The sequence below is a fragment of the Ursus maritimus genome, unplaced genomic scaffold, assembly GCF_017311325.1.
Source record: "Ursus maritimus isolate PB19 unplaced genomic scaffold, ASM1731132v1 scaffold_1, whole genome shotgun sequence".
Lineage (NCBI taxonomy): Eukaryota > Metazoa > Chordata > Mammalia > Carnivora > Ursidae > Ursus > Ursus maritimus.
The window spans coordinates 68,749,557-68,776,741 of NW_024423343.1; the positions used below are offsets into that span (position 1 = coordinate 68,749,557).

Below are 27,185 nucleotides of genomic sequence, written 5' to 3' on the forward strand. Positions count from 1 at the left end.
GAGAGAGTCAAAACTGACCTTTAGAGAAAACTGCTGTAGTAGATTGAAGAGTGTCCCCAAAATTCATCTCTAACAAGAACTTCAGAATGTGAATTCTTCTGGAAATAAGATCTTTGCAGATGTCGTTTGTTAAGGATCTTGATATGAAATCAAGGTGAATTTAAGGTGGGCTCTAAATCCAGTGACTAGTGACCTTATGAGAAGAGGATAGGACACAGACACAAAGGAGATGGCCATGTGACGGAGAGGTGGAGTTTGGGGTTATGCCACCAAGAGGCAAAGAACAGAGGGAGTTGGCAGAAGCCAGAGAAGGCAAAGAAGGATTCTCCCCTAGGGCTGTCAGAGGGAGCATTGATACCTTGACTGCAGACTTCTGGCTCCCTGAACTGTGCGAGAATAAGTATCTGTTGGTGTAAGCCACTCCAGCCCTTGGACGCTAATGCAGCCATTTTCATGGTCTCTCCATTTATATTTTATCTTTAACTTTTGAAGAGCTTAATGCACAGATTTAATGTTGTAGTTACTGTACAAACTGTGAGCTTTAAATTCCTGACAGAAATGAATTACATTAGCTCGTATTAGCATGGCTACGCTTACATCGAATTAACGTTCTAAAGAGGTGAGGTACACCTCTAGGAGTAGCCTTTCTCTCTCCCTCTCTCTCTCTTTTTGAAGTCCTGCTGGGAGAGGTGGGTGTCATTCAGCCGAAAGAATTTTATCACACCGCTCAGATGACTCCATTAAGAAGTTAGTCTTCTAAATAACTCACTCTCCTACACTTCTCTAAGGTTAAAAATCAATTAAAAGGATTGGAGTGAAGGTGTCATTTTTCAATTGAGAGTCTAATAAAGCGAATCCTGGCAAGAATGAATAACAACTGCCTGACCAGATGTGGCCATTACCAAAGGCAGTAGGATCCCAAAGTGATTACATCTTCTGGAAGGTTTAGAGTAATTCTGATTAATCTGTTTTGAAAAGACAGATTCCCACATATCTCATGTATCCAGAGGCAATAAGATGAAGATTATTAGGACTCATATTTTTTCCTTGAATTATAATTCTCACTATCAATCATGATTTGTCTAGTGTCCCTGGTGTTTTGAAGTCTAAACCAGGAATTTTTAAAGTCCACCTGTCATGGAGTTGGGACATTGTTCCGGAGATGCTTCACTCTAGAGAGGCAATAGAACAGATTGCCAGTGGAAGTAGAGCTCTTGTTTCAGCTGAGAAAGTGATATGATTGATGTATTTCTCCCTAGATGTCAGACTCCTTTCTGAGATACTGAGGTTCCACCACCATCTACCTCTTGGTGACTTCTCTTCCCTCCTGGTACCACAGAGCTGTTCAACATACAGTATTTTAATCACTGCAATAGCGACATGCTTTCTGTCATAACGCCAGTCTGTATTTCCTTGCCAAACACACAGAGCTCTGGGTGCTGGTGCAGAGTGGGATTATCAGACAGGATGTGATCTCCTGTCCTCAAGGGGCTTACAGGCTAGTGAGGGAGATTTGTTCTTTAGTTCACATATAGAAATACCATGTTAGAAAGTGTTAAACTTTTCTTGAGATTACATAGTGTATATTGAGAAGACCCAAAGGAAAACAAGTTGCCTTGGTGTTCCCCAGGAGTATTCCATCACAGTAATGTTGTACTGTTGGTTTGGGAGTAAGGAAGTAACATGTCACTGAGTTTCACTGTTTGGCAACCAGTTTCTTGAGCCAAAACTTTTGGTTTTGTTTTATTGATGGGTATCAGGAAGATTTTTAGTAGCCGTGGCAGTAACCATGACTAAAAACCTTAATTAGAGCAATTGTGTATCAACAAGGAGGGTGAAACAGAGAAACTTACCAGCATACCCCCTCCTCCTCCCTTCCTCCCATTTTTCTCTTCTGCTTAGCTCCTAAACAGCTTGTCAGACAGACCTTATTTCACTACCAGACTGCTACCTCCTCGGTGACCTTGGGAAAATCCTTCGTCTTCTGTTTTCTTAACTGTATAATGATGATAATCATACCTACCCTGTTTTGGTTAAATGAAAGAATACATACAAAACACTTAGCTTGGTACTAGAAACATTGTAAATGTTCAACAATGTGCATGATTAGTACTATGAATAACACTCAGTTCCCTAGGGGGAAGAAGTGTTTTCAGTAAGTTGTCTTGGCTTAAAATGTTTTTCCCTTCCCCTTTGGTTTTTGCTTATCTAGCAATGTTTAAAGACTACCTAGATTACTTTGAGAGAGTAAGAAAAAGATAAAATATTATAGCTCCAACTAAAATGAGTAAACAAATGTCTAAAACCTACCCCCTTCAGTTAAGGGGAAAACATCGGTCCTGACTTTTTATCTATTTCTGGAAAGAGAACTGCTAGCAGGGATTTGCACATCCACTAAGATGGCAAGGTAGGAATTAGATTTTTTTTTTTTTAAAGATTTCATTTATTTATTTGACAGAGATAGAGACAGCCAGCGAGGGAGGGAACACAAGCAGGGGGAGTGGGAGAGGAAGAAGCAGTCTCATAGCGGAAGAGCCTGATGTGGGACTCGATCCCGAAACGCCGGGATCACGCCCTGAGCCGAAGGCAGACGCTTAACCGCTGTGCCACCCAGGCGCCCCAGGAATTAGATTTTGCAATAAGGGAGAACGGAGGAAGTTAGAGTCTGTCATGCAGGCAAAGTCCCCGCATGTATTTCCGGGGACAACAGAGTGAGCTTACCTGTCCAAGGTTTTAGGGACAGATTCTGACCCCAGTATTTACAGCTTATGTATTGCCTTTTAAAAAATATATCCAGACAGGATTAAACTATCCTTTAGCTTGTATCTTCTTAATTTGCTTGGTGATGGAAGTTCTTCTAAAAGTAGGGTGATATTTTATTTTGAACAGTTCTTATGTAACTGGGAGCAAGTACGGGGTTGCAGGGAGGAGTGTGAAGCCGCTGTTGCTGTCCTCTGCCATTGAGGTGTGGACCTACCGCTTCTGCTTCCTGGCCACAGTGTAGAAAAGGCAGCTTACCTGTTTGTTCCTAATTTTTTTTTCCGTGTTAGAAGTTATAGTGCCTGATGCAGATCTTTAAAATAAAATCCACCATTCTTAGTTCATTCTTTTGCTCTACACTCTGATTTTTTTAAAGATTTTGTTTATTTGAGAGAGAGAGAGCGCAAACGCGCAAGCCGGGGGATGGGGGCAGAGGGAGAGGGAGAAGCAGACTTCCCATTGAGCAGGGAACCGAATGCAGACTCGATCCCAGGACCCTCGGATCATGACCTGAGCCAAAGCTAGATGCTTGACTAACTGAACCACCCAGGTGCCCCTCTACACTCTGGTTTTTAAATTGGGCAGAGAGTACTGTTTTGAGATTAAATTTAGTCCAAAATGTAAAAAAAAAAAAAAAAAATCCAGAGAACTTGAATTTTAGGATCTGTGATGTTGTCTGTATGGAGAAACAGAAATTTTAAAAATTGTGTTCCCCTCCTGCATTTTTTTCCTTTTTTGCAAAATGATTCAATAACCTGGGAGTGCTCTGAAGTTTGGATTCCACTGCTTTGTGACGAGTAACTTCAGAGACATGGCAGAGCTGCAGGCCACACCTGGTCTTTGTTCCTGTCTGCTGTGTCTGGGCAGGGGGCCACTGCAGAGTTGGGGCCACCTTTCCTGTGCTGGAAGTGCTCTCTGGCTGCTTCGGATTGGGGGGGGTGGCGAAGGGGAGGAAGAGAGCTGGTCTGTCACTGGTCCTTGTGTGTAGAGTCTCTTAAGCCAGTTTCCATGTAGACGTGATTTTCTTTATGAATGTTTCTTCGTTATCTGTGGGAAGGGATGGTGTTGTTTTCTTGTTCTGTGCATTTATTTAGAAGGGCAGAGATTTATGAAACCCAGTTTGGATTCTTGTCACTAATAAGTTAGGTTAATCTGGGATTGTGATTGAGAGTGAAAGATCGCATGTTTGATTATGTGCAACAAAGGTAAAAGATATTTTATTTGACATTATAATGAAAGTAAACATAATGAGAAGAAAAAGGGATTGGTAAAACTCAGGTGTAGTCCCTAAGTGCTGTGCTGCTGTGGGGAGTGTGAGCCTCCCATCTGACTCCCCCCCCCCCACGGAGGTTCTGGTTGTCCTTTATAGAGCGGCAGAACTTTATTGCCCAAGGTTCCTTGGAAAGGAAACTCCCTCTGAAATGTTAATACCTAGCCATGTGTACATTTAGCTCATTTTGGTAAAGGTGATGCAGCTGATGCGTTGTGATTAACTTTAGCCACAGAAAATAAGAAGGTGCTCGGGAAGATTAGTAGCTTCAGTCCTTTTCTTCTTGAGCAATAACTCCCTCCTCTAAACAAAGAGTATTGTGAAATAATTTTAAGACTAAAAGAGAAAAGAATTGCATCTGGTTTACGTAAATACTGAAGCCGTTTCCCAGAGTCTGCTTACCGCAGAGTATGCAGTTCTCCTTCACTTCATCTGCTTGGGGAGATATGAAGAGAGGGATGAACCTTGCCAGCATCCGAGCTGCTTAGACTCTAAGGCATCTTCATGCCCCAAGGCTGGTAGCATCGCCCCTGAAATGATTAGACAGGAGTGCGTGGGCCGGCTCCCTGAAAGAAGGGCCAGTCTCAAGCGTTAGTAGCAGTGGATAGTCAGTCCTAGTAAGTAGTATCGATGAAGAGAGCTCTGATATGTCTGAAAGCTTGGACCTGCAAAAATGGGGAAATGTTTAGTCAGCTCGAGAGAGTTAAGTTTTCCAGAGTATACCGCCGAGCCACCAGGAGCAGGGTTTGCATACATTTTGGGACTTTTGGAGGAAAATCAGCTCATCTTAGAGAATTAAGATGAACATAATCATCGTGAAGCTTTGGAATAAGAGCCAATGCTGGAATACACAAAAGGAAAAGTTGTACAAACCTCTCTTTTTTTCTTGGTACGGAAATTGAGAAGTTGAAGTTACTCATTTAGGTGTATGAATTTGTGACATATATCGGGAAATCAGACTGTGCGTGGACAATTCTGGTGATTCTTCAAAGGTTTCTCATCTCAGCCTGTTAAATTGCCAGTTGACCCTGAATGTACTTCTCTGACAGAAAGGCAACAAACTGCTGTAATTAATCTGTTTGATTATTGTATCTTCTTGGAGATACACGGTGCAGATAATGATCATGCTTGCTAATCACAAGTTTTTAATATATACAGAGATAGAAGTAGTGCCATTCTTAATAATTTTTTAGGAATTTTGAATTATAAATTTAATAGATGGTGTGAGTTTCCTTTTTCTTTTCTTTTTTTTTTTTTTTTTTTAGCAAGAAACTGGATGTCTAGCACAGACATGGACATCCAAGTAAGTCACCTAGAAGTTGACAGTAGATGAAATATGAGGTATAGAAGAGGCTATACAAAATATGTACTTTTTCTGTGATGCCTTAACAGGACTAGCATATCAATTTTCCTTTTTAAAACTCATTAAGAAAACTTGGCATGTACCATCATTTTAGCTACAGTCCTTTCAGCAAACAAGGGCTGGTGCCTTTTGACAGCAGTGGTGGGAATGGAGACCTAGTTCTGCCTTGAATTAGCTGTATGACCTTGGATATACACTTTGACTTCTCTGGGTTGAGGGTTAGATTAGGTCATTGTTTCTCGATATTATTAAAGCCAAGCTCCCTTTGATAAAAATGAAAATACTGCAACCTCCCCCCTTCCCCCCCACAACTGTCTCAAGATTCTGTTATACTTCCAGTTGAGAATTATTAGATTGCATTATCTCTGATGTCTTCTCTCATTGCCAACATTTCATGACTCTGAGCAGATACTGGATTGGAAATCAGACAAAGGTTTTTATCTCATTTCGTGAATAGCTGTAGCTTGTTCCTTCTTGAAGCGTGAAGGGAACCTTTCTAAAATTCATCCTCACACACCCAAGAGCACTGCCTTGAGCCCTGCCCTTAAGCACGGGCGTCACCCAGAAGCTTGGTAGAAATGCACAATCCTGGCCCCACCTGAAATGACTGAGTAGTGGTTCATATGTGCATCAGGGCTTGAGAAATGTAGCAGACCATTGGTTTTTAATCTGCAAGTGGCAATAATAGTGGGGCCTCAGATCCATTTAGTAGGTCACCACCAGCTTTCTTTGTTAGGGAAATAGAGAAGAAAAGATAACCTTATGGTGCATTGAATATGGTAAAGGAAAATAACTGTTTCACGAAATTTTTGTTTCAGTTTTATATAGTTTTGCCTGTAAGTGTATACAGGGTTGTGAGCTCAGGCAAAAACTGAATTTTTGAGGTGGATTTCAGGGAAAAAAGAAATTTAAAATAAAAAGCCACTGTGCTTTGTAACAGGGACAGTATATCTCAGACACAGTGAGACAATGTATCTCCGATACATCAGAGACAGTGTATCTTAGAGACAAGCATCTCCGCCTTCTGTTTACCCCCACACAGGGTCTGTCTGTCTGTCTGTCTCTCTCACACACACATTTACATAGGGATACACAGAGAAACAAAATAAAGAGCTGTTCTGTACTAATTATCCACCATGTATCAGATGTAAGCTGCTGGATTTTATCATGAGGAAGAAATGAATGTATTCATTAATTTTTTGAGTTGTATTAACTCAGAAAATTTTCCTGTGATGTTTTACTTCGGCTATGTACAAATCACAACAGTGTCAGATTAAGATTTCATTTTTAAAATTCTTATAGGGAGATTTTAAATACTTATTTAGTTTCCTGAAAGTACAGATAACACTTTTTTCTCCAGGGGTTAGTTTATGAAACCCATGCCTGCAAGCTCATTCACCTGGCCCTTTACATCTTTAAAAAAAAAAAAAGTGAATAAATTCATTTGGGGTTTTTTGGGGTAAGCTGACTCGTATACTTTTTCTCCATTTAATGTTTAGTTAACCGCTTTACAGTACTTTCAATAAGTATTGTTTAATGTGAAGAAACAATATTTTAAAATAGGTAATTTCCACCCTGAGGACTTTGCAATCTCAGCAGTAATTCTTTACTTACAAGAAATACAAACTGTACTGTACATAGACTGTTAAAAACAGCTGGAAGGAAGTTGTCAACGCTGGAATCCTAACTGCATTGGGGTGAGGCAGGAAATCAGAACATTGCAGAGGTGTTCTGAACTGTCATGATAAAGGCAATGCTGCACTTCCCTTAGGAAGTTTTATTTTTTCAACTTATTTTGAGTAAAAAGGAAAAGGAGAATTTGTTCTTGTCTCTTGCACAAGGCTCTGTGTTGAGGAAGAAAACTGGTGTAGATCTGGAAATTCCTCACTGGGGGCTCAGAAGGAGGGAAAAAACCACACTCCACCCACCAGCATTCAGAATCCAGAAGAGTAACTCATGTCACATCTGAAGTTGGGCAGGAGTTTATGTTTACCGAGTTCTAATCGCTGGTTGTTTGGGGTGTAATTTGCTTATTGTTATGAATTTTCTTATAAGATGATCTTGGAGCTATTACATGGTCCTTTTCTATATAAGAGATTAAATAGAATGTGAAATGCAACTTTTTGTATGGATTACATGTTGAAACACAAAGATGCTGGACTGTTAACCAACATGAAGTCTTGACGGATCTGCTATTCAAGTGATTTCAGCTATAGTATTTTTACCTTAACATTCCGATTTGGGGAACTCTGAATATTATGTAATTAAAACAATTTGTTCCTTTGAGCTTTAGTTGTAATTTTAGTATAGCTTATATATTTATAATATTTTCTCATAATCATCTGTGACTAAATAGGGAATCTGTGCTTGGCCTAAGCGGGGTAGGGAAACGTGACAGCAGTGTGATTACCGCGACTTCCAGCTGCACGATGCAAAGTGTTAAGTCTTCTTTCTTGGGGCTGCCAGTTTAACCTCCTGCTCCATTTCCCTGGCTATTTGGCAGAGAGATGAGAGGACCCAAGAGCCTGTCTGGGTTCTGTTTTGATATGTCTTAGCTGGAGGAATATCCAGCCTTCGAATTTGGAGGCTGGAAGGGAACATAGAAATCATGTAATCTAACCTGCTTGTTTCCCAGATGAGGAGCTGAGCTGCCCGCAGATGATGTTCCAGTTACTCGCCAAGGCAGGATTTGAATGTTCAGATTCAGACAATTCCGTCCACTAATTTTTCTTTTCTATATACCTTTTCAGAGAGAGGAGGGGGCAGAATTTCCCTCGTTTTACAAATTATCCTCTATCATTTACCATCTTTAAATTTTCTTTTCTACCGGGAGACCTCTGTATAATTGTGATATCATGCCCATATTCTCTCTTGATTTCTGGGTTATCCTCCTACCTTTCTAGTACTGTCCTCCTGTACCTTCCCTTCCTCAAACATCAGCTTGTCCTCGCTGACCCGCGTTGGTCTTTTCACTGACGTTCATGGGCAATGATCCTTCCTGTCTGTCTTTGTTGGCTCTTGTCCTCTCTCCTCTATACCACCCCTTTCAAGACTGCCATTTATCTAATGCTTAAGGACTTGCCATCAACATTCAGCTCACTTAGCCACGTATACCCCTCTGTGAAGCCTTCCTCATCCTTTCTGTCCAAGGCCCTTTCATCCCTGATCTTCTCTTTGTTGAACTCTTACTTTTTTTAGAAACTATGCCATATTGCACCATTATATGTGATGCGGGATGTAAGGCCAGGAGCTCACTGTTAAAGGTATTTCCTTCCTTGACACACAAAAAGATGCTGAACATCACTAATCATCAGAGAAATACAAATCAAAACCACAAGACAGCACCTTGCATCAGTCAGAATGGCTGGTATCAAAAAGACAAGAAATAAGTTTTGGTGAGGATGTGGAGAAAAGAGAACCCTCATGCACTGTTGCTGGGGATATAAATTGATGCAGCCACTGTGAACAACAGTATGGAAGTTTCTCAAAGTACTAAAAATAGAGGTGCCACATGATCCAGTAATTCTACTTCTGGATATTTACCTGAGGAAAACAAAACCGCTAACTTGAAAAGATGGATGCGTGTCTATGTTTATTTCTGCATTATTTACAGTAGCCAGTATATGGAAGTGACCTAAGTGTCCTTTGATAAATGAATGGAGGAAGATGTGATACACACACACACACTGGAATATTACTCAGCCATAAAAAAGAATCAAATTTTGGCATTTGTGACAATATGGATGGACCTAGAGAGTATTATGCTAAGTGAAATAAGTCAGATACCATATGATTTCACTTATATGTGGAATCTAAAAAACAGATGAACAGAGACCAAAAAAAAAATGGAAGGAGGTTCGTAAATACAGAGAACAGAATGGTGGTTGTCAGAACAGAGGCAGGTGGGGTTGGGTAAAATAGGTGAAGGGGATTTAAGAGGTACAGACTTCCCGTTATAAAATAAATATATCATGGCGATGACAAATACAGCATAGGGAATATAACCAATAATATTGTCAAAACATTGTACGGTGACGTATAATAACTACACTTACCTTGGTGAGCATCGCATAGGGTATAGAATTGTTAAATCACTACGTTATGTACCTAAAACTAATCTAATGTGTGTCAACTATACTTCAATAATAAAATTTAAAAAGATACTATAAAAAATGTTTTCCCTTCCTAATTAATGTACTTTCTGGTAAGAAAGTTTTGAGCCCATTGCATTAAGCTCCTCCCTTACTTTCTTGGCCCTGCAGTTTTCTGGTGCATAAATTATATCTAATGCCTCCAGTACCATCTTTATGTCATTTTTTCTCTCTTTTTTAAGATTTTACTGATTTATTTTAGAGAGAGCATGAGCAGAGGGATAGAGAGAAGCAGACTCCTCGCTGGGCAGGGAGCCCAATGGGAGGGGCTCAATCCCAGGACCCCAGGATCATGACCTGAGCCAAAGGCAAACATTTAACCGACTGAGCCACCCAGGTGCCCCTCTTTATGTCATTTTTAAAAGACTATTTTTTAGAGCAGTTTTAGGTTTACAATGAAATCGAGAGGGAGGTACACAGCTTTCCCACATACCCCCGCCCCCACACATGTATAATCTCTCCTATTATCAGCATCACTCACCAGAATGGCACATTTTTTCCCCCAAGGCTGAATCTGCATAGACACATCAAACTCACCCAGTGTGTTAGAAGTTTACCTTAGGGTCCATTGTTGGTGTTGTACATTCTCTGAGTTTAGACAAATGTGTGAGAATATGTGTCCACGATTATAGTAGCATGTAGAATCGTCGCCTTCTCCTCATCTCTGCCTGTTTTTCCCTCCCTCTGCCTAGCCCCTGGCAACCAACTGCGGGTCTTTTTACTGTCTCCATAGTTTTATCTTTTCCAGAATGTCATGTAAGTGGGAACCACATAAAATGCAGCCTTCTAAATTGGCTTCTTTCATTAGTAATACGCATTTAAGGTTCCTCCATGTCTTCCGTGGATTGGTAACTCATGTCTTTTCAGCACTGAATACTAGCCCCTTGCCTGGACGTACCACAGGTTATTGACCCTTTTACTTACTGAAGGGCGTCTTTGTTGCTTCCCAGTTTTGACAGTTATGAAAAAAGCTGCTGTATTTGTCTGCTGCAGGTTTTTGTGTGGGCACAAGTTTTCAACTCCTTTAGGTAAATAGTGAAGAGCACAATTGCTAGATGGTATAATGAGGGTATGTTCAGTCTTGTAAGAAACTGTCAGTCTGTCTTCAAAGTGGCTCTACCATTTTGCACTCCTCCCAGCAGTGTGCAAGAATTCCTGAGGCTCCGTGTGCTCCCCAGCGTTTGCTATTGTCAGCGTTCCAGATTTTTGCCATCCTAGTAGGCGTATAATAGTATCTTTATATTGTTTTAACTTGCAGTTTCCTGTTGACCGATGCGTGGAGCATCTTTTCATATGCTTATTTTCCATTCGTATATCTTCCTTGGTAGGGTTTCTGTTAAGGTCTTCAGCCCATTTTTAAATTGGGTTGTTTGTTTTCTTATTGTTGAATTTTAAGAGTTCTTTGTATATTTTGGATAACAGTCCTTTATCACATCTGTCTTTTGCAAATATTTTCTCCCATTCTGTGGCTCGTCTTCTCATTCTCTTGGATTTTTCTTTTGCAGCACAGAAGTTTTTAATTTTAATAAAGTCCATCCCCCAATTACTTATGGAGTATGTCTTTGGTATAGTACCTAAAAAGTTATCACTATGCTTGAGGTCATCTGAGTTTTCTCCTATGTTATTTTGTAGGAGTTTTACAGGTGGGCATTTTAAATTTAGGTCTGTGATTCTCTCTGAATTCATTTTGGTGAAGGGGGTAAGGTCTGTGTCTAGATTCGTGTTTTTGCATGCAGGTGTCCAGTTGTTCCAGCACCGTTTGTTGAAGAGACTGTCCTTGCTCCATTGTATTGCTTTCGCTCCTTTGTCAAAGAGGAGTTGACTATATTTATGGGGTTTTGGGGTCGTTTTTTAGCTTTCTCCCCCTTTATAAATATAAACTGTCACAAACACTAAAAGGAACAATAGCACAAGAACTCTGGTGTGTTCTGTGGCCCAGAGTTCTCAGTAGGCAACTTGGGGCATCTATTGGATTCTTGGCGAAACCTTTAGAGAGAACCAAACAATGGAGCTGATTTGCATGCTGGAGCCCAAACCAGATCTTTAAAAGATATTTGGATGATAAGGCATCTAGTTCTTTTATGGGGCGTTGGAGGAGACTTTGACCTCAGAAATCACACATTGTGTCTAAGGTACGTTTTCTACTATAGATTTTCAACACTTGCTTGCCCTTTCTTTTTACCTCCTTCGCAACCACTCTGTCCACCCCGAAAAGCTTTTCTAAGCTGTTTTCATTTCTAAGGACTTTGCCCTGTTGTTTATTTTTACTTTTATGACATGGTCTCTGTCCGTTCATTCAGTTATGTTGTATACAACAGATACTTATTCAATGCAAGTTTTAAATTTGTTTCTTTTATCTGAAGCCTAAGAAAATGATGCTTTATTCATGGACTTAGGTAAAGAGATTTCTATGTAGAGAATAGAGCTTTACATGCAAGGATCAGCTTGGTAAGTATTTTGGAGAATATTAATTGTGAAGTATATTGGAAATTTTTAGTTTTAGTTTTATTTTAATAGCTTGCATGACAACATGGCCCTCTCCTTTGATACACATAACCCCAGAAGAAATATTGAATAATCTGTTGCTCAGTTTCATAGTCTTAGAGGCTACAACACTTGTTTTCAAAGAAGGGATAGTGGCTCTATGAAAACCAGTTTCATAAACTAATTAGCCATGTGATTTTAAGCCCTGATATCCTAGCATTCAATGGGACTAATTGATATTTGCCCTTTGGCCCTCTCTCCCACATGACGGGTAAGTAAGAGTCTGCGTGTGTGAAGGGGTACTATTGTTCTTCATTAATACAGGTGATCTCTCCCATCCTGGCCTACCCGGAAGCACATCTGCTTCCGGGCCAGTTTCTCATCTCTCACTGATTCACCTCCCACTTCTCAGCTGTGCGTACTTTCCCAGCTCCCTGTGCCAGGAACTTTATCTTTCACAGCCGCTATTCCTGGCCCTCTTTGAGCCACTCAGATGTCCAAAAGAAAACAAAGAAAATACCCTAACTGTGGTGAAACTGTCCCATTTGGATGCTCCCTCTCCCCTTTCGATAATTCCCTCAAATTGTTCAATTCCTTTTACATCTTGAAAGCTTTATGGAGAGGAGCCAGTGTGTGGAATCAGTGTGGTGTATAGTGTCTCCGCGCAGCGCTCAGTTCCCGGCGGGGTTGATAACGTGCTGTTTCCTGGTGAAAGATGATAACGTCCGTAACTTCTGTCTGCGCTCAGGAGCAACTCTAGTGGCTATTTTGCTTCTGGATTAAGGAAATAGTAGATGTGTGAAACCTCCCTGCTGTTTGGGGTGGGAGTGGGGTGATGGCGGTGGTGTGCGTGTGCGTGTACGTACGCACACGCGTGCACGTGCCCGCAGTGTGGCAAGGTGGCGATGCAGATTATGGATTTTGGATTATAACCTTGTTAAACTGAAAGGTTGATAGCCTTAAAGAAGTCTTCAGGGCGATTAAAAGGCAGATTCTAGGTTTCCCTTCAAAAGGAGTTAGAGTCCCCGGGGACGTCAGTGACTAAGGGGGAAGGGAGGAGAGCTGCAGCTCTGAGATTGGTTGGAACACGGTTCTTGCAGCCTATTCATATGAGGGAGGAAATGAGACAATAGAATTTTTAATGTCAGATTTTCATTTTTATTCATTGTCTTTGCTGAACAGAAGTCTACCAACAATGCATGATTACTAATATATTTTAGTTCACCACTGGTTAGTTTTGCCTTTTTCGTAAACAACCTTTAGACTTGTATTTCTGTACAAGAGTCTGCTTAGTGTGGCCTCGGAGTGGGAGTGACGTGGTGGGAAGGGAAATAGGCCCAATGCGCGTGTAGTTGATCCTCCTGTCTGAGTGTAGGAGGCCAGTGGGCCTTCCTGGCGGGATGGAGGCCTCAGGGCCTTCGACACAGGAAGTCCTCCCTGATTGCTGACAAGCACTCTTCCTGAAGGTGCCCACACCCACTCCTGCAGGGGGTGTGGAGAGGGTCTGCAAGGACAGCGTTCCATTTATTCGCCACCAGCTTTGTTTTTCTATCAGTTTTGGCATGCAAATGAAGCCCAGGTACTGTCATTGTGAAAACTGAATTAGTTTGTTTTCCCTGCCCTTGGATAGAGAGCTTGATGGGTAGCTCGCTTGTCTTATCTGAAGCGGTGAAATTAGGCCTGAGGGGGCTGAGATCGACTGCTAGGCTCTTGTGGGGTGGGTCAGCGTTCTCCTGGGGTCAGCCAGGCACCGAGGTCCTTAATTAGGTTGAATTTGTGTAAATTAGCCACAAACTTTGTCCAAGGGGACAGCGGATGGGAATGGGGACAGGAACTCTTTTCAAACTCCAGGGAAGCTTGAGGGGTGTTGAGAGGCAAGATTAAAAAAAAAAGACAGCCAGTGATGAAAACGGAGTAAAATATTGGTAAAGTATTATCATTTGGTAAGCTTTTTAAATTTTTTTAAGTTTACCCTTTGTGCTGTTCAGCATATAGCTACAAAGTGTTACTGTTTTAAATTGGTCAGAGCTGTGAAGTTGGAGTGAAAGAATTGTCAGTGTTTACATTTCAGTTGCATTTTAATCTGGGAGTAAGAGTTTAAGTCTTCACTGGTTAAGTCCAGCTGTTCTAAAATGCTGACTCTGGTGTTCAGCAGTAATGTGTTGTTCCTTTGAAAATTTGCTGAATTCTTTTGTTAATAAAAAATATAAGGTAGAATTTTAAAAACTAACCTTTTAAAAGCTGACTTGTTACACACACACACACACACACAAGCTGACTGTGTGTTCATTAAATTAAGGGCACCTTTGTCTTTCTCAAAAAAAAAAACAAAACAACCATATATATAAGCATAGCCACCAATGGTATTAAGTGTCCCATTTCAGGGAAACTAGAGTTTAATATTTAGATTGCATGAAGGATGGGCACAGCTAAATGAAATAATACAAATAGCACATTTAGGATATGCATGGTTCTTGTATACCATGTACGGTACTGTTTGAGGGCTCTGGCTTTGTTTGTCCAACAGACCTGGGTTCCGATTCCAGCCCTGCCATCTTACATGTGTGACCATGGCATATTACTGAACCTCTCTTGAGACTCAGTTTCCTAATCTGCAGAATGGGAGAACAATGATGTAGCTCCCTCATTGGATGAGGGAAGATAACGCACATAAAGCACTTAGCCTGGTGGCATATATTGAACACGTAGTATACAACAGTAATAGTACTCAAATTATTGCACTTATCATTAACCCATTCTGAACATTTAGAAATAAACAGCTTAATTATGTTTGAATTTTCTTCTTTAAACATGTGTCCAGTCTTTATTAGGATTTCAGTTGTTAATTTCAATGAGTTTTACACACCTACTCTTTGATCTACAATTTTCTACAGCAGAAAATAGAAAATTGGTAACCTAGAAGAAGCGGTCTTCAGCTAGTTCTGAGAAATATAGTTGATACTAGATAACACTTTAATTTGAGCTTGTTCTGTATAGAATTCACCAGAGGCCAGTCATCCTCCTCAGGGCACATTCAGAAACCCCTGTCTCCCACCTGTGATCAGAAAGTTAGGAGATCTTCCACCGTAGGGCAGAATGGAGGGGAAGCAGGGGCAGGCTGTGTATGAACCACACCTACTTCCCAGAGTGAGAAAATATTACTGTAATAAATGTAGAGGCCTGTCAAAGATATATTAAATCAGCTATGTAAATTCTGAGATGTAAATCATGGTTCTGCTTTTGCCAAAAAGAAACACATAAACCTACTCCTTTCATGTCCAAATAATCTCTCAGTAAATCATACCCCCAAATGTTTCTTTTAATCCTACAAGTCCACACCTGGCACTCCACTTTCCACCCGAGAGAAGAGGTTAGAGCTGATGCAAACTTGGAATGCAGCCTTTTTTTTTTTTTTTTTAATTTATTTATTTGACAGAGCACACAAGCAGGGGGATGGACAGAGCAGGGATCCTGACACGGGGCTCAATCCCAAGACCCCAGGATCATGACCTGAGCCAAAGGCAGATGCTTAACCAACTGAGCCACCCTGGTGCCCCTGGAATGCAGTCTTTAAACCCTCTGATGGTTCATTTGCTTCACACTGGCCTCCTGCTAGTGAGAGGTGGGGATGGAGCAGGTCCACGGCCTCTCTCAGACTTCTGCAGGGCTTATCCCTGGAGGTGACCCTGTTCCATCCCCCAAGAGCCGCACTGAACATACTGGGTCCTACTATGAGGAGCTGTGGTTTGTGGCAAAGACAGGTTCTCGGACATTAATCAAAGACGATTTAAGAAAAAAAATTCAGCCTTGCCTAGATATAAGTTCTTTGTGTAAATCAAAGGCTTGGGATGGGGAACAGGTGTGTGTGTTGCTTTCCAGCACCTCTGTTCTGAACTGAAGTGACAACCAGGGGATGCCTGGCTAATTGCAAGGAGCAACTAGCACGAGTTGTATTGAGTGATTTTGGAGAAAGAACGCAGGCCATTGTGTGGTATGGCCGGATTATCTGATGCCACCTGTGGCACAGCAAGAACGATGCTTACTCTTCCTTTTACTTCTAGAAAGCAGAGTCTATCCCCTAGAGAAAAACCAGAGATGAGACCAAAGGATATGAGTTCAACTGCTTATTAAGGGCATAACTCAAATAGATTTGATAGGATATGATCTTGGGTAAGTTTTTTCTTGGATTAAGCAATATGGATATTCCCAGTTCAAGTTCAGTCTTCATTTATACCTTGACTGTTGTTAACCCTTCTTGCTACTCTCCTTCTAAGAGAGAATCACTTGAGATAAAGTGATGTTTGGACTCAATAATCTTAGCAAGGACCCTGGGCAGTGAGAAGAAAAAAATACAGAGTAGGGCCGCCTCCGTGGCTCAGTGGGTTGAGCGTTCGACTCTTGGGTCTCAGCTCAGATCTTGATCTCAGGGTTGTGAGTTTGAGCCCCACATTGGGCCCTTAAGGGGATCTGTATTTCTGTTCTGTGGTGGAGATCGTACAGCATGTGAAGGGTGCTACATTAAAAAAATAATAATAAAAAAAAATACATAGTACAGAAAAGTCATGGTTACATGTGCAGATTAGTGAGGATGCCAGCGTGGCGGGGGATACTGTGGAGTTAGGGTGGCCACGGCAGAACCGGGCTGCAGAGTCATATCCATAGTGAACAGTTGAGATTGCTGGCAACGTAGGCAGGGTTACGTTTATTGCAAGGGGGTCTTCTGCTTTTTGAATTTTTCAAAGTGGAATTGAACTGTCTTAGATGTGCCTAATAGTTTTGTTTGTGGTTGTAAAAATCAAACTGTAAGATTTGAAAAAAAATGTCTTTAATGTCTAGGGACTAATTCTATATTTTTGTATTTTCAAACTGTTACTGTAAGTGAAGTCCTTGGGTTAGTATATTTATTATTTAGATGTGAGGGGGAAAAAATTCCTGTCCCAGTATGAAACTGCTGAGCATTTGCTTTGAGGGCACTTTAGGGTGTGCTCACTTCCATCTCAGACCGAACCATTTAACTTCCTCAAAAGTCATGTGTGTGGCACAGGGCACAGAACTGTGGTTTCTTTCGATCGGTTAACAGAGAATTATCTGGTGTGAGTACAGTTTCAGACCTTCTTCCTAGGTGGCTGCCGACTGCGAAACCACACTGAGCCCTAGGTTCAGGCTTTAGAAAAGTTATGTTCCTTGCTGCAAGGCCTGGGAAGGTTTCCAACTCCCACACCGTTCTCACAGGGGTTAAATTTCACAAGGTTGGCCCGCGCGAAAGGCAGCATGCCTGTGAATCTTATCCAGATGTCTCGATGGAGCTGCGGCCAGACTTAGAACTAGGTGAAGTCTGCCTTATTTGAGCATTGTGGTAGAACTCAAACTTTGTTACACTCGAAGGATAATCTTTTTTTCCCCCCAAGGGTCTCAATAAAATCATCAGCAACTTTCAATCAAATGTTATTCAGAATTTGAAAACCTTTTCAAAAGTCTGGTGATTTCTAAATGACTGTATCATAGAATGATATTATCACCTAAGTTCATGCAAGTTAATTTTGAGTCTCAGTAGATGTGTTCCTTAAAAGGTGTGAATACATTCATCTCACATAAATTTAGCCCGATTTAAGGTGCACGTAGAGAATATTTTAGTGAATAAAACCCCATTATTAATTGCATGTTGAAGGAAAGGACTTTTTCTGTAGAATGAGCAGGTCTTTTCTAAGGTGTAAATGAAAATGCACACGTGAAAGTCGCTTAAGGGGGTCTGTATTTCCATTCTGTGGTGGTGATCATACTGCCTGTGAATGGCGCTACGCGTCTTGCAGCTGCTGTTCTAATGCTCCCCATCTTTGTCTCTCAGCAGTCTCTGGTCCCAGCCCACCCCATGGCCCCTCCCAGCCCCAGCACCACCAGCAGTAATAACAACAGCAGCAGCAGTAGCAACTCAGGATGGGACCAGCTGAGCAAAACGAACCTCTACATCCGGGGTCTGCCTCCCAACACCACAGACCAGGACCTGGTGAAGCTGTGTCAGCCGTAAGTAGCTGTTCTTCTCGGTTGTTTTCAGCTGATAGACAGTTCTTTTATCCTTCACCATATTCTAAAGGGGTATCAATTGTCTTATAAGAGACATTTAGTACAAGTGTGAACCGTTTCCAAGTTTTAAGTCCTCGGACACAGCATTAACATCAGCAGAACGCCTGTAGCAAACTACGCTGGAATAGCTTCTCAGTACAGTTTGGCTTTATTGGCATATGAGAAGTAAAATGAGAATTTTTGCAAAATTATGGCTGGATTCTTTTTAGGACTGCTCATTTTTCTTTTTTTTTCTTTTCTTTTTTTTTTTTTTTTTTGCGGTAGCACCTCTGGGGCCCAGTCTGTCCCATAATAAGGAAACTTTAGCTGTTACCGTTTGTTGGAAAGGTAGTTACCGTCTAACTGTATCTTAAATGCGTGTAAGACTCTTAATTTGAGCCAGGAAATAATAATGTGTCTTCACTAGCACCTATAGCTCTGTGGTCGGGGTTGTTCACCCTCCTCTGTTGGGGAATTCTTATTCCCAAAATTCCTATTTCTTTTATTACCGCCACCCTTTCTGAGTCTGGTGAAGAAGCGTGTGCGTGTGCATAGAGTTCCAAAGTAAATATGCATTATATGCTAATGTTGTGGAAGAACAGAATGTAAATATGCTACTTTGCAAATGATGTTAACTCACTAAGTAAGAAAGCACTAATTTAAATCAAGGAGTGGAAAGCACTGCGCGGCGCAGGGGGCATTATGTGAAGACTAATCACTCTGAGCTATAAAAGCCTCCACATAGAACATCTTTCATGTATCCAAAGACAGTAATGGCCCCTTGCAAAAAAAGGAGTTTTACGTAACTGTGGCAGAAAATGTCCACTCGAGAATGTTTCCCAGTCCCTGAAAAATATTCCCATTTCTCAACATCTGATTAATGGCATCTCATTTCTGTTGTCCTGGGTAAAAATACAGATTCATGACTTATTATTTTAAGAAAAAGAATGTTTCAGAACTTGGGCAGTATTTCCAAACCGGAACTAAAAGTAACATCTGGCCTTCCATAAGGAGGTGGCCGTGGTTTTGCTCTGTTTTGTTTTTAGAGAGAAGGGTGGGATGGTGGGTGGTAGCCTTTAGGGTCTGGAGTTCTCCTAAGGCCACCGCTCTTAGCACCCTCCCTGTGCCTTTCCTGGGTTCCCCTTTTGATCAGCACTCTCAGACTTTGACCGAAGCCCTTTGCTTTCAGGGCGGTCCTGTGCTAGGCACTACACCAAAGGCAAGTCTGGCTCTCGGGGTTTGTCATGCGTGGCCAGAGGCAGAGGGAACTTGGCCAGCCAGCTGCGCCTGCCCTCTTGCAGCTGTTCAAGACCACAAATAGGCCTTCTGCTATCTTGTCTGCTCCTGGTCTTTACTGGCGTCGTCTTATGCTTTTGCAGCATAATTACAGGTAGATAGAGTGCCATAAAGTCTCAGGAGCTAAAAATACAACTGTAGGAAACAAAAGAATGGAGCTAACCCTCAGGTGTTTGAGGTATAAGAGATAGGAGAGAGGGTTTCAAAAGACAGATAGTTCCTCAGCTAGTTTTGAATCATGTGAGTTTTAACATCAAGGAGACAGAGTTCAATAACCATAAAGTTATTAATAGAGTAATGCCATGTTCTATGTATCATAAATGTGTACTTGAAAAATTAAACCAGTAATTTTTTTTTTATTATTGAGTGAAATCATATTCCACATGCAGTAGAGAAGAGCATTTTATCACTTTTCCTAGAAAGTTCACCCCTTTTTTTGTCCTCGGTCTCTTTAATGTACGTGGATTATCATAATGTGTTTCACTCTCTTTGCTGTTATCAATAGCAGCGATAAACGTTTGGCACCGTCACTCTTCCCTACTATCGGCAAACCCCAGGTTTGATCCTTAACTCTGAAGACAGTGTTCCTGATCTGTGTAATGCAGAGGCCAGACACACAGCCGTATCTGCTGAATGCTTCATTCTATTTACCACAGAGCCTCTAATGAATACCAGTTTTGACTTGCTGACAATTTTGTGTCTTAGAATGGAGAGAGAGGGAGAGAAAAAAGGGCATTCCTGTTCTGGACTTAATTGTTTCCAATAAAGACTGCTAGTTGGTGACATGGACGTGACTCATCCTATGGGAAAAGTGACTCATCCTACAGCCTAAAAAACCCAGTGGACATAATTAGAGATTTTTTAGAAAAGTCAGTATCAAAACTTCTCAGAAAAGATAGGTGTAAATTCAGAAGTCTAAAAAAGAAAAAAAATGTTTTAGACTTACAAATTTAGCACTACAATTTCAAATTGACCCGATGGAATGAATGGCAGGAGGGGCAATAATTGAAACAAATAACTTGGGTCCCCCCTCCCCGGGCGGGGGGAGCTTGGTTATTTTAGAGGGTCAGCCAACAGAAAGATGGGAAAAGATACCTGAGAATGTTTGTAGTAGTGACCTAGTTCCATTCAAACAATGCACGAGTCTAAGGCAAGCATGATATAAGGGTTGTAAAAACTGGAGAGGAAAGCAAAAAATATTTTTAAAAAGCTATGTTTAGAGTAGAATACTCACATGGTGTGTTAGAAGAAATGGCAGTGAGTGAGAAAGCAGCCTCACCCCGAGTCAGAGAGAGACTCCTGACCCTGGAAGTACAGGTCAGCGTGGTTAAGGTCAGGGGACAGGGCTCTGGCTGGAGGCAACCAGTTGTGTTCCTGGCTGCTGAGGGAGGCTGGTCTGCAACCAGGAGGAGATGTGACAGTGGCTATGGTGGTAAGCTGGTATGGGTTGAGAGTAGAGACATTCTCCAGGAGAATTTAGTAAGAGAAGCGGACCAGCTCCAGGTAACTTCTGAATTGTGGTGTGTGTGCAGGAAATCAGGTTGGAGCCTCATGACCATGGCAGGATGCTGCAACTTTGCTTCTGTTCTGAGAAGTTTTCTGCTCAGAAAGTACATCAGCACAGTTGACGAGCAAGTTTAGGGAATGGAATGATATGGGTAACAGGAAGGATTAATCTCTTACACCGGGACCTCAGACAGCCTTCATTCTCTCCCTTTTCTAAAATCCAGCCAAACAGGTACTTTGCTTGACTTTGGTACCATTTTCTTTCTCTCATTCAAACTTCTCAGGCGAATTTTCTAGACAGATGAGCTGAGGGCTCTTGTTGTTTCCACTTTCTTTGCCACCGTGACCCTTGTCATTTTGCCTTCAAGTTCTCACCTGAAACTGCACTGGCATCTTCCATCTCACGTATTTTATTTGATACTTAACTGTGATGATAGTGTTTCTGATACGTGTTATGCAGAGGCCAGACGTACGGCGCTCTTTGCTCTTCAGATTTCAGTTCTTGGCTCGTTCTCCTCTAGCCTCATTTTCCTGTAGGGCTCTTCCCTACTGTCCCCCATTTTCTACACATTTCCCACTCTCCTCTTTTCACCTCAAATTCAACACTGTCTCCTTCCTTTCCAAACAATGACGTTTCTTAATTTAACTCTCCTCACCTAGAAGCCTTGGAGCAGTGGTTGACTATTTCCCATTACCCTCTTAGTCCCCAAGTCCTGCAGATTCTGTGGCCTTTCTTCTTCCTTCTCACTGCCAGAAGAATTGAATGTTTTCTCTGTCCCTGCCCACATTGTGACAAGTGAGAACGATTTGCTCCTGCTGCTGCCACGTCAGGTGCCTCCCCATTTCCCTTTCTTGATTCTCCAAGGCCAAGACGAAGCTCATGCTGCCTCCTCCATGCTTGGACCACACTAAATTCTCCTAATTTCCTTTTATATGTCACCGCCTCCCAGTCAGCATCTTATTTTCATTCCATTCCATTCTCCAAGTGCTTGTTCCTCTGTTCCGCAGCGTGTCTGTGACAGCATATAGTGCTGACAGGGCATCGTTTTTCTTTTTGCTTTCAGATTTTATTTATTTATTTCTTTAAGTAAACTCTACACCCAGTGTGCGACTTGAACTCATGACCCTGAGATCCAGAGTCTCATGCTTTACCAACTGAATCAGCCAGGCGCCCCGGTGTATCATCTTCGTAGATTTCTCACCTACTTTGTAAGATCGTGGTGGTCAGCGTGGCAAATGTTTGGTACCCTCCAGTTACCAACCACAGTGGTCGGCAAGTACCTAATTCTCAGGAGCCTGTCAAATGGGTCAAATAAGGTTTAAATCTTGAGGTTTTGATTAGGATTAAATCAAGTTATTTGAGGAATGGAGCTGGTCCGCGGCCTAGAACACAGTCATCATTGAACAGATATTAGTCTCCCTTGTGCCCGTGTCTTTGCTCCTCAAAACCCTAACTACTAGAATAAACTTAAATTATATGTAATCCTACATTTAAAACTAAGGGGGGAAAAAACCAGATTCTGATTCTGAAAGCTGGGAAAGCCAGGGAAGTGGGTTATGTTAACACAGCTGCATAACTGCCGGCCTTCTTCGTGGGGCTTTTTTTTTTGCACTTGGAAAAGACTGGTTTCAGCTTCGTAATTTATTGCTTGTCATAATAATGACTATAGCATGTGAAATTTTCCATTGTGTCCAAACTATCCTTTCTGAAGATTTAAAAACAATATTTGTATGCAAGGTCTGGTTCGTCGTTCTTCCTGGTTGCAGCGGGAGCATTTGTGCGTCTCTGTTGGCTGTGGCTGGTAGTGTAGAGGTTGCTGTCGTATTGACATCTCATGAAAAAGTCTAGATAACTCCGTGTATCAGCAACTTACTTTAAAGGAGAAAGAGTCTGTTGACATTAAAATGAGGTATTTCTACTCCTCTTACCTTATATATCCTTCCTCTCGTTTCCAAAACAATCTTGGTCAACCATTTTTTATCCTTTCATTCAGTAGATACCTAATTCATTTCAAAGTGCAATAAAACATGATTTCAGTGTAAATGTGAAATTAAATCTAGCTTACAATATTATAGCCTGTTACTAATTAAAAGGAAATGTTTCTTGAATGTCATCCATTTCCCTGGTTGTAATACCCAATACATTTCATTTCCTGTCCTTTGTTTTCTGTTTTCTGCAAGTCTGTCTTATTCTTTTGAATATAATACAAATCTTAAAAAAGGGGCGAAACGGAAAAACAAGATGGTCAACAGAGGTAGACAGAAACAACCAACCCTAGTGAAGACAGAATAAAGTAAATGTTTTTAATCAGTGCAGTGTTCTGTGAGACATCAGAGGAAGACTGGTAACCTTGACGCCAAGGCATTGGGGTTGCTTTCAGTAGGAGAGGGCATCTTGACTTGGAAGGACAGGGACGATTCCTCGCAGGGTGAAAATAATAGTGTCCTCCAGGCCTCAGAAAGAGCCCAAGTGGTGGAACAGTGCTTGGGTGTTAAAGAAAGCACAGTGAACAATTCTTGGTGGATAGCTGTCGTTCAGCAATTAATAGTTATTTAGCAAGGCTTCTAGGGACCAGAGTGAAGAGTGTGGGTAGAGAGGAAAATGAGGCAGGTTGGGGTATAGGTTGGGGACATAGTGTTGGCACCTTGCATAATAAGCTAAAAAGTTCGGCATTTTTTCTTCAGCTGCAGAAGAGTTAGTGCTTATAGTGGAAGAGAAGCATAGTCCAATGTTTCTTTATTTTCTTCTTCTCAGAATGATAATTCGACCCAAAATAAGAAGGTTGGCATGGAGAAGGAGACTCTCATAGGTGAGAGATGATGCAGCCCTGACCCAGGGCAGTGGTAGGAAGTAGGAAAAGGAGAAGGTGCTGGGACTGCACAAGAGTGTCATGGAGATAGGAACATCGGGACTTGAGCATGATTAAAAATGACTGTAAGGTTTTAGCTCTAAAAATAAAGGGAAAACTTGAGTTGCAGTAGCTGAGAGAGAGCACAGGAAAAAAAAATTAGGGCAACTGTCAGGAAAATGGACAACTTGAAATGATTATGTTCTTTCTCTGTATATCTTTGTTTATCTCTTTAGCTCTAAAATTTCTTTTAGAAATCATTTTTGCTAAAAGTTGTTTCTCCTCAGGCGCCTGGGTGGTTCAGTCGATTAAGTGACTGCCTTCGGCTCAGGTCATGATCCCGAAGTCCCAGAATTGCGTCCCACATCAGCCTCCTTGCTCAGCAGGGAGTCTGCTTCTCCTTCCAGCCCTCCCCTCTCTGGTGCTCTCCCGCGAATGCTCTCTCTTTCTCTCAAATAAATAATAATAATATAAAAAATAAAATCTTAAAAGTTGTTTTTCCTCTTCAAATGAAATAAAATGATCATCCCTGTAATCCAAAATGATTAGACTACTTTCAGGGTAAAGATGAAAAGTGAAGGCAGTCCAACAAGATGAATATTAATGAACGTTTACCCAATTACGAAGTTACCTTCAGTGTTTACTCTGAAAGTAACAATGGGCCTGCTAGGTCTAATATCCTGATCCCAGGTAAATATGAAATCTTCTGCAATTTATGGAAGTTACATGACATGAGAAGGATAAAAGTTCAAAGCAATGATCCTGTGATGAAGTAGGAAAAAATCATTCCACCTGAAAGAGAGCTGGTTCTCACGTCCATATTGAAGAGAGATTGTAGAGCCAGGTGATCCAAGGTCATTCAGGTATTTCCAGATGACCCAGTCCAGGAAGCCTGAACATACCCTGAGTTACTGCATTTTTTAAGAGAAGAAACACACACACACACACACACACACACACACACACACACGTGCTCACTCACTCCACATGGATTCTATACTGAGTATTCAGATAGCTATACAGACATGAAAGACCAGACCAAAGGTTTTATTGCCTCCATGAGGCATCATTCCAAAGTCAGGAGCGTGAATCTTTCAGACCTGAAGCTCTTGATGTAGGGTTCAATTAGAAGCTGATACAAGGAGGTGATCTCTGTTTAAGGTATAATTTACTCTTCAAGTGGTGTCTTCCAAGCAAGTTGAAGTATAGTGTCTTAGCGATGGTGGTGGTGGTGGTTGTGTTTTATTGAACTCACACACACCAAACAATGAAAGACCGACGGGCCATATTTTTCTTTGGTATTGACTATCTCAGATAATTGAGATGTGGACATGTGGAGCTGTATTGTATTCCAAACCCATCTGAATTTTTAGGTTTTTTTAAATTGTATTTTATAAGACTACTGAAAACTGTATGTAGCAAATTTTTATTTCTCAGATTCCTTTGAAAGACCGGGAAAGAGAAGGATGTCAACAGAAACAAAGAGTAGTAGAAAGATACTTGTTCTCTCATTAAGTGTGTCTTTAAAAAAAAAAAAAAATTCCTTTATTGACTGGCATACCTTAAAAAAAAACCTTCCCCAAAAGTGAAGTTGAGGTATGCTGAGTTTTCTACAGTTAATCATGGGAAATGCATGTCACTTTTGTTTTTATTACTATTATATAGCTTCTTGCGCAGGTACAAATTTTGTTTATATTATGAATAACAGGATTAGTTTTAATAAAGTTTGAAATGTTTTTGTTTTATAAAGCAGCTGATTTTTAGCCTCTTGAGTGTTCTTTCTTGATCTAGAAGATTCTTAAAATACTAATACCAATAGTTTCTGGGACTTGGCTTTTTCTATTATTGCAGTGTAGTAGGACGCCACATAATAAATAACTCAGTGAGGGTTTAGACCGAGGAACTTGGGCATTTTGGTGAAAAGTGTTGTCTAAGACATGAAGTTTCCAGACTGTCTCATCCTTTTAAAAAGGCATCCCAATCGACTGAGTCCAAATGCTGCATTACTAATTGTAACTTAAGTCTCTCTTAATGGACAATATTCCAGTAAGGTTCTATGCTCAAAGAGCAAAACATGATGTATTGGAGACTAAGCCAGATTTCATATTTGTGATTTTTGTGTTTTTTTCTAAAAACAGAAGTCAAAACCAATTTGAGAGTTTAAGACCAACAGTGTATTTAACTGCATCTTTTCCTTATTCATCTCTTGACTGTGCCATAAAGAACCATTTTCTTGTTCATGTTAATTGTTTCATTTCCCTTCATGGTAAGAAAGAATTCTGGCCTGCACAGTAGATCTTTGACATGCCAACATATAGTCTGAAGACTTTTGGAAATCCCAGAATTTCACAAAAGTAATTTCAGCATCAAAAAAAAAAAAAAAAATCCACACAAATACCTACTTTCCAGTAGAGAGCCATCTCTTTCTTAGACCTCTCTCAGCCCTTCCTTCACTTTGGTCATTAGAACGACCAGTTGGTTTTTATTAGGTGGTGGACAGTTTTTGAAAATCGCACTATTTAATGCCTTCTTGAGAGTTACTGCTACACAATTAGAACAAAAAGCGTCTTGAAATATGGACTGTGGGCGATGGGCTACCTGACTCACGTGCCCCTGCCTAATCCCTCCACGATGCAAATATAAGCTGCAGCCACATTAAACTCATTACAGGTAAGAGACGTCTAGTGTCCTTGTCATGAGTGCATGAAACTGCACATATTCATCGTTGCCAATATTTGATATTTTGGCAGAAAATCTCAGTGATGTCTGTTTTCTGATTTATCCTCCGTGTAGTATCGGCTGGTAAGCATGCGTATTTAGAGGTTTAACCAATCCTCCTTATTGTCAGTCGACACTTTTCTTTAGGATTCCTTTTTGTTTTTCCCACATGTTATTCAGAGCCATTCTCCCCTGTCTTGCCCAAGTTATACACAAGCTGTTGGCACACCGATGTTAATACTAGCTTAGCAGAATCTAATTGGGAAGCCAGCACTGAAGACAATGGCTGTAACCACAAGAATTTTTAAGAGCAACCACTCTTTCTCTCTGTGAGCAGACGGGATTTAGTATATGTTCATGCCATTTTCCAGTATAGGAACCTTAGATTTCTGTAGCAGCAGGCTGGGGCTGTTTAACCATCATATGAAAGGGAAGGCAGTGTCATCGGGAATAAAAGCCTTTAAAATCTTGATTTGGCCTTTGTGCTTGGTTAGACTTAGAATTTCTTTATTGGGTTACCACGGACCTTAGAAATTTGCAGCCTCTTTCTACACCTTTCCGCATCTTCATTTCATAATAAATGTATGTGAGAAATAAACCCTGTATAATGTGTGAACACCTGTGTAATGCTAGCAGCTCACCCTTGTCAGGGGCTGACCGTGTGCCAGTATTTCTGTCAAGTAGTTTCCTTACTTAATTCTAAGAACAGCTTTCTGAGCAGTAGTACT

The 27,185-nt window shown here is 41.1% G+C and overlaps 1 protein-coding gene across 7 annotated transcripts in view; it reads left to right on the plus strand.

Moving 5' to 3' along the window:
* RBMS1 (RNA binding motif single stranded interacting protein 1) overlaps positions 1 to 27,185 on the plus strand; it is a 207,908-nt gene that overhangs the window by 99,480 nt on the left and 81,243 nt on the right. For 5 of the 7 annotated variants that reach the window (XM_040644589.1, XM_040644595.1, XM_040644598.1 and 2 more), the window contains exon 2: positions 17,874 to 18,049. In XM_040644589.1, coding sequence (XP_040500523.1) covers positions 17,874 to 18,049 — 176 coding nt within the window. The remainder of the gene's footprint in view (positions 1 to 17,873; positions 18,050 to 27,185) is intronic. The other 2 variants (XM_040644591.1, XM_040644597.1) reach the window with 1 other exon arrangement.